The following is a 12,879-nucleotide window of genomic DNA, read 5'->3' on the forward strand; positions in this document are numbered from 1 at the left end:
GATTGGGGTGGAATGGATAACTCTAAAGACTCGGATATGGGGGTTTTTAGTGAATCAAACCTAGGGCGACTTTTCATCTCATTTAGCATAGCTTGAATTTGTTCACTCAAATTTCTTGAATTTTACACATATCTTTGTCATTTTTCATTTAATTCTGCTATACGGTCACAAATATCCTCATGGCCCTTAATCCTAATCTATTTTTCTATATTATTTGCATTGTCGACTCATTCACTGCTCCTAGCCATATGACCCTTCAAATCTCTATTTTTGGATTCTTTAATACCCATGGATGAACTATTTCTTAGGTGACGATACAACTTGTATGACTCTAATTTGTAAGATTAAATATGAAATATGTTATCCACAAGACATCTCAGCTGTCCAGCTAAAGCAAATATTTCTACCTACAAAAGAACATGATTAAGCACAGATTAACAAAACAACATGCTGTCAACAACAACCAAACGGGTTAGAAAACTCCCTCGATTCAGCTAATGAGTAAAAAAAAAACAACAGCCACCAAGCGGTATTTTTTTAGGGTTAAAAAGGGCATTCCATATTTAAGTCTTGTTTCGTTTCTTCTTATGGAAGAATGCTCGCTACTCTTTGACCCATACCTTAATTTGTTGGGAACTTTCATCATGTACTAAGAAAATAAGATTATTAAAATGTTCATGAAATAAAAAAATTGGAAAGTAAACAAGCATGAAACTAATCTATAAATTTCCCTCCTATTGATTTTACTTTAAAGAAAATTGGAGGCTTTCAACTTTCATTCATTTCCTTAAGCTCATTCACTCTCTCTTGTGCTACTACCATGTCGCAGTTTAGCTTCTTCAAAACACAATAAGCTTGAAGGTCCCCACGAGAGGGATGTGACTTACTTGTATTAACTTGTTTTTGAAAAGTTGAATCGTGGTTTTCTCTTATGCATAAAATTCTTCATTTCAACCTATCTCATTTTCACTTATTTCTTCCTCTACCTGATGCTTGCAATGTGTGATCAGTTCTTCCTTCTTTACGTCTTTATCTGTCTCTACAAAATGTTGAGGGAAAGGGAAAAGTGGTCCAATATTAACAGGTGATGGGTTTAGGCCCATTGCAACCTTATGCTCGATTACCTCTACCGGTTCCTCTGGTTCAACTTCCTTATCCTTCCCTATCCAATTCATTGCATCAGGAGCTAGTGGATCATCTATTGAGTTTTATGCCTTAAACTCGTGGTTTGTAAACGTCAAACAAATAATTACTCAATAAAGTTGTTATTGGTGTTTCATTTATCATTGCTTAAACCAAAATCCAATAAACTAACATCCAAGGTTATGTCATGTAACTGGAACAATATATAACAGATATACAATATATATAAAGTATATATTCGATATACAAGTGGATAATATTCCAGTACTAACCTAAAACGACGGTAGTATATGGATAAGGTTGGGTACTTTACCATGGTAACACTATGGATACGACCCACTTTGTAACAGTTACAAATGACTTGATCCAGGTTGTTCTTGTGGACACATGTGAGTGGGGATATCCTATGCAATGAGTTTTTATAAGACCGGACCGCGAAATAATTAATCTTCAGCTATAACACTGGTAGCGAATACATTAATATTTCAATAGGATGACCAGGTAACTCGATCGCAATCCTGAGTGAGTTATGGACTCCTGCCTATTAAGACTCGTCCTTTGATTTGTATGGCTGAGAGTGGCACGAGTTGCCGACTCAATATTCCTACTATTTTGGGTTCGAGACCGAGTGGGGAGCTGGGAACATAACTACACAAGGTAGAATTCACTCCTTCCCGACTTTAAGATAAGTAGACGAGTGTTCTCTGAAGCGCTGACTCCGGGACTTGAACAAGAGGCCCCACCCTCTCACTGGCCAAAGAGGGACTTTCGATTATTGGTTAGACCATAACCGGATTGTTCATTAGAGGATTATCGGTACTTAAGGTCCAAGATGTAACACATAGGTAAACGGTAATTCGACCCAGCTATGGTTACGAACACTCGTGAAGAATTGACTTACCGTTAATGGTCAAAATCCATGGATGCACAATATTATACAGTGGGAAGAATGCAACTGTGGATCTTTAGTGGAGTGACCGACAGTTAACGAATGTTGATTAATATGGTTAATGAGTTTAATCAATTAATCTTGTATCGTTAGAGCATCCAATGTGTTGGTTCATTAGGTCCGCTTGCTAGTTCGTAAAGGATAGTTGAGAACATTTAGTCTTGAAAAGAATTTGAATTGTTCAAATTTGTTAAAATGAATTAAAGTTAACTGTATGAGATGCAATTAATATAATGTATATTTATACATTTTAATATAAAGTTTACTTTGAATTGGATTCAAACTTATGAAAGAGATCGATGTTATAATTTCATTCTAATATAGTTGATTAATTTAAGTTTAATTTATTTAAATTAATTAAATTTGATTTAATTAATTATTATTTTAATTAAATTTATCTTAATTAAATTAAAAAGAAAAAAGAAAAAGAAAAATAAGGAAAAAGAAACATGTGAAGAAAAACCTCAATGGTGGAATATCGGGTAGGTTTTCCCATTTCCCACCATTAATGGTGGGAAGTGGGAAAGTGGTGAGTTGGGAAGTTGTGACTTCCCCACCATTCTTCCTCCCTTGTAAAAAGGGAGGTTCTCCCATTTTCTGTGGTCCTTCAGTCCTCGGTTGTTGATTTTTCAAAACTCCAACTAGAAATTCTCTCTTTCGATTTCTGAGTTTCTCTTTCAATTATAAGACGGTTCCCACAAACCAAATTCTTAACACCAAGAGGATAGCGAGGAATACTTTTTGGTGGCATTGGTGTCAAATTGAAGAGGTTTCTTCAAAGGTATACATCATTAACTTCCTTTTACTAATGCTCATGTCTTTTCTTTGTTGTAATTCAAAAACAATATCGAAGCACACGCGTTCACTTGCTTCCGCTGCGAGATCCGATCTCTTCAATTGGTATCAGAGCCTAGGCTCCGGTTTCGATCCTGTTTTTAATTTCAACGAGAAGTATGGTGGGTGTTTTTCTGTACATTTGATGTATGTGGTTTGCAAATAGATGTTTTCGGTTTTGGCAATAGATTTACAGTTTTTTCGTTGATTTGATCAATGTAAGGGCCCATTGTTTTGGGCGTTTAATCCTGTAAATCGAGTCGGTAAGTCTGTGTCGTTCGTGGCAAGGAGTTGCTCTGAAAGAGTACCAGAGAACTGAAGAAAAACCAGACAAAACGGGTGGACGGCGCCTAGGCGCTACCAGAACTGCAAAAACCCGAGAGCTCGAACCTGCAGCAGTGGGGGCAGCACCTAAATGCTGGGTCCGGACGCCTCAGCGCCAAGTTTTCTTTTTTTAAAATGTTTCTTTTTTGTTTGTTTTTGTTTCATCTCTTATAGGAAGCCAAAAACCAGTCTATTTTGCTATTTAATTATTATGCATTTTGAATGTATATGTTGCATAAAGTATGTCATATAGTTTAAAATCCCATTATAGGTCAAGCATGCTCATGCGTCATATGTATCTAATAGTTATAATGTATGATAACATGTTCTATTTTCATAATTAATGAATATAAGTGTTGTATTAATTAGATGAAAATAAAGTTGCATTCAGCATGACATTACTTTAGTAAATACAATTGTTATATTTATGTATGTCATTGATACAAGATTATAGTTTCAATTCCTTTAAATTTGTAAGTGTTGTAAGTTTGGTGGATAGAAATTAAAGTCTATAATCAATAATTGCATGCAAACCCTAGGTCTTGAATAGTTAATTTTAAGGGGGTTGGAAATTGATTATATCCTATGTTATATACTTTTTATTTTGGTTTTAAATAGGTTTAAAACGATGAAATAAAATGTTAATATAAAATATTGGCTATAAGGGAACCCTATCTAAGGAAGGTTATGTCTAGGTTCAGGTACTTAAGCTGACCGTAAGGGAACACCTCTGCTTGGAACCAACCTGGGGGTTGAATTAGTCAATGTTTTATAACATGCAATAATGTGGTTAGTTCGTTAAAGTGTTTAATGAACTAAAACATTAGTGTTACACAAATCCAATATAAAAGTAATATTGGGCAAACTAATAAACTTAGATAATTTCATTTAGTTGGATTTTACCTAAGTAATAAACCATAGTTTTAAAATACTAAGTGGGAGGATTAGGTATATATAAAATATACCAAGTATATAAGATATATAAGATATATATTTTATATATATTCTTTCCCTCACGTTCTCCGTAGAAATTCACACCGTGAGTTCCATGCTCGACCTCGTGTCGCCCTGGACGCGGCCTCCCTACAGAAGGTGTTTACATTGTTCAATACCAAGGTGAATGGATAAAGTATTTGTAATATGTGGGAGAAGGACGTGTGACAACACATCCTGCTGTCTCCTCTCTTAGTTTGCAACGTAAGGTTTCATACACAGCCTGCGTGTCATCCTGGACGGAGGATCTGTTGTATGGAATAAAAATCAGGGCGAACTCCATAAATGGATAAGGTCTCTTAGGTTTTGCACCAATATTTGTCCTTCTTTACAGCAGACTTATTGGGGCGGACCTCTGAGGTTCGAAAATGACAGGTCACACTTGGGGGAAGTTGTTAAGTTAGTTAATAACTTCTTGACCAAACAAACGATGACTAACTATTATAGGAATAAGAGTTATTCTGGTGTAATATTTAGTTTAGAGTGTTATATTTAGTTTAGAATGTCTCAATTCAGTGAAGGAGTAGTTGACTGCCCCATGGTAGGTGTTGCTCTAAGTCACTGAAGCATCGTGCAAAAATAATCTTGATTATAGGGTGCATTATTACTGTTTGCTAAAATTGATTGGGTTTTTAATGGGTAGTGAAAATGTCTAATATAGACTTGTTTGTATTTCAACATGTCTACTTCCGTTATTGCCCTGCTTGCCGTCGAAAAACTAAACGGCGAAAATTACACACAATGGAAAACGAACCTTAACATGATACTCATGGTAGATGATCTTACGTTTGTCTTGACTGAGGAGTGTCATCAGGCTCCCACGCTTAATACAGCCCAAGGTAGTCAGGATGCCTATGACAGATGGATCAAGGCTAAGGTCTACATCTTGGCAAGCATATCTGATGTGCTGGCCAAGAAGTATGAGAGCATGGTCACAATAGAGGTCGAGTACGTTTCCACTTGTGAAGCAGCAAAAGAGGCTGTATGGCTTAGAAAGTTCCTAACTGATTTGGAAGTTCTTCCAAACATGAATTTACCCATCACCCTTTATTGTTATAATAATTTTGTTTGAGCATAATATGGATGATCTATTTACAAAAGTCTCTCACGGCTTAAGTGTGTCAGGGTCGTCTAGAAAGTCTAGTCCTACGAGATACGTACATTAAAGTCTAGGGCAACTGGGAGACTTGTAAAGGGTATAATGTATGCCCTAGTTTATTGTATTTGTACTTTGTTGTACAACCCACTGTTGCATTTAGATTTTGTACACCCCACTAAAGTGTAGTTCAAGTGGGAGTTTGTTGGGTTTTATGCCCTAAACTTGTGGTTTGTAAACATAAAACAAATAATTATTCAATAGAATTGTTAATGGCGTTTCATTTAGCATTGCCTAAACCCAGATCTAATAAACTAACATCCGATGTTATATCATGTCACTAGAACAGTATATAAAAGATATACAATATATATTTAATATACAACGTATATATCTGATATATAGTGTATACATATACAGTATGATAAGACAATCCTAATTCTCAGCCCAATGATCCAAGCTTTTGTTGAGCAAGAACCCTTGAATCAAAGAATTAACACCTCCTTAAACAAGTTAGAATCAACCAAGAGAAGGCTAGAAATTGATTACCTTTATGATCAAAGATCTAGAAGCAAGAATGGAAATCTTGTTCTAGAATGAGTCATTCCACAATCAAACTTGATCAAGGCTGGATTGAATGGCTCCAAATGCAATCTATCACAAGAATTGCAAGAAACCTTAGAAATGGCAATGGGATTTCTAAAGAAAATGTCTCTCGAGAGATCAAATTTCATTCAGCTAAAATCTGCCTTTTACATAGCTTGGATCAGGCTTTTTATAGCCATTATATGAGTGAAACCCGCAACCTTCACTTTCCAAAATAAAACCCATAAGTAGTAATGACCATAATTGGTCTACTTAATAACTTCCCAGAATTGAACTCTAAAGTTGAAACCATATTTTGAAAGACCAAAAACTAAAAAATTAGAAGCAAAATTTGATGACTTAAAAACAACAAATGAATCATTAAAATGTTGGCACAACGTCAATCTTGCAAACGTTAACCTTCACAACATCGTCCTCTCTTGGATTATTTTGCAGCATCTGAAATAAAGGTTTAACTGAGCCTATCCAATTTTGTACGGAATAAAGAATGCTTGTTGAAGCTTCTTAGCGTTGGCTCGTGTAATAGGTCCAGTGGAGACGTGCGGAACACCATGATTCTTATCATCTTCCCCCTCTTCAACAGGATTCGTCCTCGAATGAGATAAGTCATCACCTACATCAAAAGCACTCAAATCAGCAACATTGAAAGTAGAACTTACTGAAAAGTCACCCGGAAGATCAATCTTGTATGCATTATTGTTAATTCTTTCAAGAACTTGATAAGGACCAGCCCCTCGTGGATGTAACTTTGTCTTTCGTTTCGAGGGAATGCGCTCTATGCGAAAATGTATCCAAACCCAATCACCCGGTTGAAAAATCAGTTCTTTCCGTCCTTTGTTAATACGTGAAGCAACTTTCGAATTCTGTTTTTCAATCCTCTCCTTGACCTCTGATTACGCTTGTTTACATGCGTAAAAAGAAGGTTTTAGATGCTGTTTTTACAATGTTTCAGCTTTGTTTCGGATTTTTCTCGATCGTTTGAGTTCCAATTCATGCAAAATTGATATATTATGGTTTGTGGTTGGCTTATATTGTATTTATGACATTTTAGGACCATTTGGGAGTGCAAATTAATCAAAAGAAGCAAAAAGACGGAAAAACTTACATGGGAGGCGCCAGGCGCCTGGGAAGCCTGCAGAAAAACAGGTTTTCTTCCAACTTTGCCCTTAATGAAACGCGTCTTCCAATGCGTTTTGGTGGTTCCAACCGATGCATACGTGTAGAAGAAGTGTTCCACTATCAGTTTGAGCACGATTTGGTTAGTCAAAAGAGTTGGAAATGGGTGATTCACCATCGTTTTAGGACCTACCTAACCAATTCTGCACAGCTATAAATTCCAGCAACTTCTCCACCAAAATCATCAAGCCTTGCTTCCTTCTCTTGATCATTTTTAGTGTTTCTTTGTTGCTTTCTAAGTACTTTTGAGTTGCTTTCATTAGTTGCTTTTGGTTTTTAAATCCCGAGTACTTTACATTCTTTTATTGAGCTTTGTTTTGTTTCCATTTGTACTTAGTTATTTTCTACTTATTCAAATATATAAAAATCTAGCACTTTGCTTATTCTCTCTTTGCCTTTACTTTATTTTTAGTTAAGAGAGTTGTGTTTTTGGAGGAAAGAGCACGTAACACTCCCCCTTGCTTGAAAGAGAAGGGCGAAGCTCTCAATCCCGATAAAAACTCTCCGTTAGTTAACTTTTGTTTTTCACACATGCATTCCACATTCAACCATTTTACTTGCTGTATTTTCTTCAATATGTCTTTATAAATTCCCGTCTCTAGCCTGGTTATGGATAGTTAGCCTTTTATGTCTAAAAAGGGTTGCTAAGAAGTAGTGTTTTTTGCTTTCCATTCATTGCTCAACATGTTTTCCCAAAAAGTTAGGATTTAGAGAAGGCCACTGTAAGTCTTAACAAGTCAATACTGAAAAGGTTGCTTATTTGCATTGTTGAGTGGTTAAACCGAGGAGAGGAGCGCCTTAGACATAAGGGTTCCGCTTAAGTAGCCTAGACATAGGACCTTAACCCGAGGTTGCGACTATTTCCATCCTAAAACTAAGATATCTCTCATAATAGACATATTAGGGAATGTCTTAGGACTTTGAACTTGCTTAGACATAAGTCAAGTGAGAAGCGTAGTCGTTGGTTTCTAAAGTAAAATGCATATTGTCCTTAGCATGTCCTTGATTCTTTGATGGCTAACTTGAAGTAATTCGGGCTAGGTTTTATTATTATAAGTCCAAATCCCAAATCCAAACCATTATTTGTGACCACTTCCCATTTTACAAGAATCACTCATTCCAACATTCACTATTCTTTAAAACTTTAGAGTTTGGAAATTGTTTAGAAGTCCTTGAGGATCGATACTTGGATACTCCGTCCATTTTATATTACTCTGACAGGTGTGCGCTTGCATCTATATAATTGTTACCACGCTTAGCGCGTGTGTTCAGCATAAACGCCCAGTCAACCTCTTTGTGTAAGGTTTTGATCAAATCGGCCTTACTTATGGCTGCATCACTCACAAATTCATTAGATGGAATAGGAAGCAAATCAAGGGGTGTAAGTGGATTGAATCCATAAACAACCTCAAAAGGAGAACAATGTGTGGTACTATGAATTGCCCTGTTATATGCAAACTCTACAAATGTCAAACTTTCTTCCCAAGAGTTAATATTCTTAGAAATAATAGTCCTAAGTAATGCTCCCAATGTTCTATTAACCACCTCGGTTTGCCCATCAGTTTGAGGATGACATGTAGTTGAGAACAATAATTTAGTACCCAACTTACCCCACAACACCTTTTAAAAGTGGCTTAAAAATTTAACATCCCTATCACTAACAATAGTTCTAGGAATGCCATGCAACCTTACCACCTCCCTAAAGAATAAGTCAGCCACATGCTTTGCATCATCTGTCTTGTTACATGCTATGAAGTGAGCCAGTTTACTAAATCTATCCACCACAACTAAAATACTATCTCTACCCTTTTAAGTTCGAGGCAAACCAAGAACGAAATCCATAGATATATTAGTCCAAGGTTCATTAGGTACATTCAAGGGAGTATACAAACCATTTGGTTGTGATCTAGACTTAGCCGATTTACATTTAAAACATTGGCTACAAACCTTATACACATCATGTTTCATTTTAGGCCAAAAGAAGTGTTCATGCAACATATCATAAGTTTTATGAATCCTAAAATGTCCCATCAATCCACCCCATGGGCTTCTTTCACAAGAAAAGCTCGTATAGAACATTTAGGAACACAAAGCTTACTTTTTTTAAACAAAAAGTCGTGAAACACATAATAATCATCCACAGCTTTCCCACCAAGAAAAGATGCATAAATAGTTCCAAAGTCATGGTCATCTCTATATAACTCCTTAATATGCTCAAATCCAAGAATTTTTGCACTAAGAGAAGTAAAGAGATTGTACCTTCTTGATAATGCATCAGCAACCACATTGTCCTTACCTTGTTTATATTTGATAACATAGGGGAATGTTTCAATAAACTCTACCCACTTTGCATGCCTACGATTTAGCTTGCTTTGACCTTTAAGATGCTTCAAGCTTTCATGATCGGTGTGGATCACAAACTCTCTCGGCCACAGGTAGTGTTGCCATACCTGCAATGTACGAACTAAAGCAAACAATTTTTTATCATATCTAGGATAGTTCAACGAAGCCTCATTTAGTTTTTCACTAAAATACATTAAGGGCTTACCATTTTGCATCAAAACAGCACCTATGCCCAAACCATTTGCATCACACTTGATTTCAAAAGTTTTATCAAAGTTAGGTAAGACAAGTAATGGTGCATTGGTTAATTTTCCCTTAAGTTCATTGAAAGCTCTCTCTTGCATTTCCCCCCATTCAAATACAACATTCTTTTTCACTAAGTCATTCAATGGTGCAGCTATGGTACTAAAGTCCTTTATAAACCTTCTATAGAAGCTAGCTAGGCCATGAAAACTCTGAACCTCACTGACATTTTTTGGTGTTGGCCAATCCCTAATTGCCTTAACTTTCTCTTCATCAACTTCAACTCCATTTTTACCAATTATGAAGCCAAGAAAGTTAACCTTTTCCATGCAAAAGCTACACTTATTAAAATTAGCATAAAGCCTCTCTTTTCTAACTGTAATCAAAACGGATCTAACATGCTCTACATGCTCAAGCAAAGTCTTTGAATAAATCAAAATATCATCAAAATACACAACAACATACTTCCTCAAGTATTCTCTCAAAACATGATTCATTAAGCGCATAAATGTACTAGGAGCATTAGTTAACCCAAAAGGCATAACAAGCCATTCGTACAATCCAAATTTAGTTTTGAAAGTTGTTTTCCATTCATCTCCTACATGCATCCTAATTTTATGATATCCAGATTTCAAATCAATCTTTGTAAATAGACAAGAACCATACAATTCATCAAGCATATCATCTAGCCTAGGAATAGGATGACAATACTTTACAATGATTTTATTGATGGCCCTGCAGTCCACACACATGCGCCAAGTTCCATCCTTCTTTGGCACCAATATGACCGGTACAGAACATGGACTCAAACTTTCGCGAACATAGCCTTTCTCCATGAACTCCTCCACTTGCCTTTGAATTTCCTTTGTCTAAGTTGGATTTGCTCTATAAGCTGGCCTATTTGGAATGGTAGCCCTCGGTATGAAAATACATCTTCCGAACGCAAAGGTACAATAGTTGTTTTTTTACCATCTTTGGTAAAAGAGTACCTATTCAAATAACCATCATAGATGACCTTCCTATCAAATTGCCAAGGTCGACCAAGCAAGATGTCACCGGCATGCATAGGTAATACATCACATAAAATCTCATCTTTATACTTTCCTAAGGTAAAAGAAATTAAAGCTTGAGAAACAACCTTCATTGTTCCACTATCGTTGAGCCACTTAAGCTTGTAAGGTTTAGGATGGTGTTGAGTTGTAATTAGTAGCCTTTTGATCAAGAATGTACTTACTACATGGGTGCAACTTCCACTGTCGATAACAAGACTACATGGAGTCCCATTAACTAAACACCGTGTGTGGAATAGGTTGTCTCTTTGGTCATTAACATCATCCCCCTTAACTTGAGTGTTAAGAAGTCTCCTTGTAACAAGTGCCAAATGACTCCCATCTTCCAATTCCTCCTCATCCTCCTGGAGCTTTTCTTCAATTAGCTCATCTTGGTCACTTTCCTCACCATCCGTAACAACTTCTCCATTCTTAATGATCATGACTCTCTTGTTTGGACAACCACGGCTAATATGACCAATCCCGTGACATTTCCAACATTTGATGTCCCTGTTTCTCTCTCGAACCTCTTTAGATCCCTCCACTTTTTCCTTGCCCTTGGAGCTCTCAGGCTTGTCCTTTTTATCAAGATCATACTTTCCTTTAGGTTTGAAATCTGCATTCTTTTTCCAAGTATTAGTAGAAAAAGAAGTTGACTTAGAAGAAGTATACCTCTTGGAGTTCTCCTTCTGCCATGCTAATTGGCCTTCAATTTTGACAGGAAGGTGTAACAACTCTTTCATATCAAAAAAAGTTTGTCTATCCACTTGATGAGCCAACGGTCGATTCAACCTGCCAAGGAACCTAGCCATTGTATCCTCCGCATCTTCATCAATTCCAGCTCTATTCATAAGGGCCTCGATTTCTTTGTAATAGTCTTCCACACTTTTGGATCCTTGTTGCAACGTATAGAGCTTTTGCTTGAGTTATCGAGAGTAATGCTTAGGAATGTACCTCTTCCTCATTAAGGCCTTTAATTCTTCCCAAGTTTCAATTGGTTCTTCATAGTTTCTCCTTCATTCTGATTTCAAAGATGTCCACCAAATATTGGCATAATCACAAAATTCAGCCACTGCAAGTTTCAACTTTCTTTCCTCACTAAAATTGTTGCAATCAAATACATGCTCAATTTTGCTTTCATATTGCAAACACTCCTCCGGATCTGATCTCCCATGAAAGGATGGAGTTTTAAGCTTCACTCCCCCAGCCCTCTCTCTTCTCTTTCATATTGTTACTCCCTTTCAACCCTTCTTAGTGGTAACATTTCTCTTCCCACTCTTCTTCCCCTTCCTCTCCCCCGGCCTGCACCTCTTACTCCCCTTGGATTGTGCCCAGCTAAAAGGGTTACATTGTCATCTTCTTCTTCATTTTCAACTCCTTCATTAACTTCCCTTCCTTGAGGATTTCCTAAAGCTACTTCAATTCGCTCCATCCGGTCTGCCAAGGTACTAATTACTTGGTTTAAACGAGTAATGGCCCCGGTTTGTGCTTCTCTCCACCTAGCTTCACTAATATACGCTCCATTTCCCCCATCTGGATTCATGACGTTACAAACAGTAGTTAAATATGTTTAGGACCTCACACACTCAACTCACTGATTTTCACTCGGAACACTCGTGTCTATCACACACAAAGCTAGGCTATTTGGGAAAGTGACTAAATGTTGATATTGGGTAGGATAACTTGTGGTCCAAGCAATTCTTGCAATAGTGAACATGACAAAACAGCCAAGACAAGATAATTATGAAATCTCAACTATAACAAAGAAAAACAACGATAGGATACCTTCTACGAAATTCAGATATATGTGCCACACAAATAAAGAGACAGCCGTAAATATGATGAAATTAGTCTTTATGAATCAAAGATAATAAATTTGAATGACAAATTCCTTCAAATCTGAAAAGAATAAAGTATAGAAGCAAAGCAGGATTTTTCCGTTAAACTTGCACACAGAGACAGAATTCCGAAAACGAATATATTACTTTACGTTTTTTACGAAATGGTCTTCTTAACTTTGAGAGGTAACATTCAGATCTAACATTTCACTTCAGAAGAAACAATTAAATTCGAACGTTATCAAGGAGTTTCAATAGGCATTACAATCATTAAATGCTGCAGAT

At 36.6% G+C, this 12,879-nt stretch overlaps 1 protein-coding gene across 1 annotated transcript; it reads right to left on the bottom strand.

Annotated features, from left to right (window-relative positions):
• Positions 1-6,406: 6,406 nt before the first annotated feature.
• Positions 6,407-12,299, bottom strand: LOC148207675 (uncharacterized). The gene is made up of 4 exons (XM_088118358.1): positions 12,065-12,299; positions 10,697-11,651; positions 9,220-10,397; positions 6,407-6,834 (listed from the first exon to the last, which is right to left on the bottom strand). The coding sequence occupies exons 1-4, from the start codon at positions 12,297-12,299 to the stop codon at positions 6,407-6,409; spliced, it is 2,796 nt and encodes a 931-aa protein (XP_087974484.1).
• Between the last annotated feature and the right edge of the window lie 580 nt (positions 12,300-12,879).

Source organism: Momordica charantia, unplaced genomic scaffold, assembly GCF_013281855.1.
Source record: "Momordica charantia cultivar OHB3-1 unplaced genomic scaffold, Mcharantia_2.0 BLBB01000110.1, whole genome shotgun sequence".
NCBI classification, from domain to species: domain Eukaryota; kingdom Viridiplantae; phylum Streptophyta; class Magnoliopsida; order Cucurbitales; family Cucurbitaceae; genus Momordica; species Momordica charantia.

Bases quoted from the DNA above. Each gene is read 5' to 3' on its own strand.
- LOC148207675 (XM_088118358.1), bottom strand. From the start codon at position 12,299: ATGAATCCAGATGGGGGAAATGGAGCGTATATTAGTGAAGCTAGGTGG. The intron at 11,652-12,064 runs GTGCAGGCCGGG...CGTTGCAACAAG, and splicing joins CAATCCAAGGGGAGTAAGAG to GATCCAAAAGTGTGGAAGAC. The intron at 6,835-9,219 runs GTAAGCTTTGTG...AAGCGTAATCAG, and splicing joins CGACTTTTTGTTTAAAAAAA to AGGTCAAGGAGAGGATTGAA.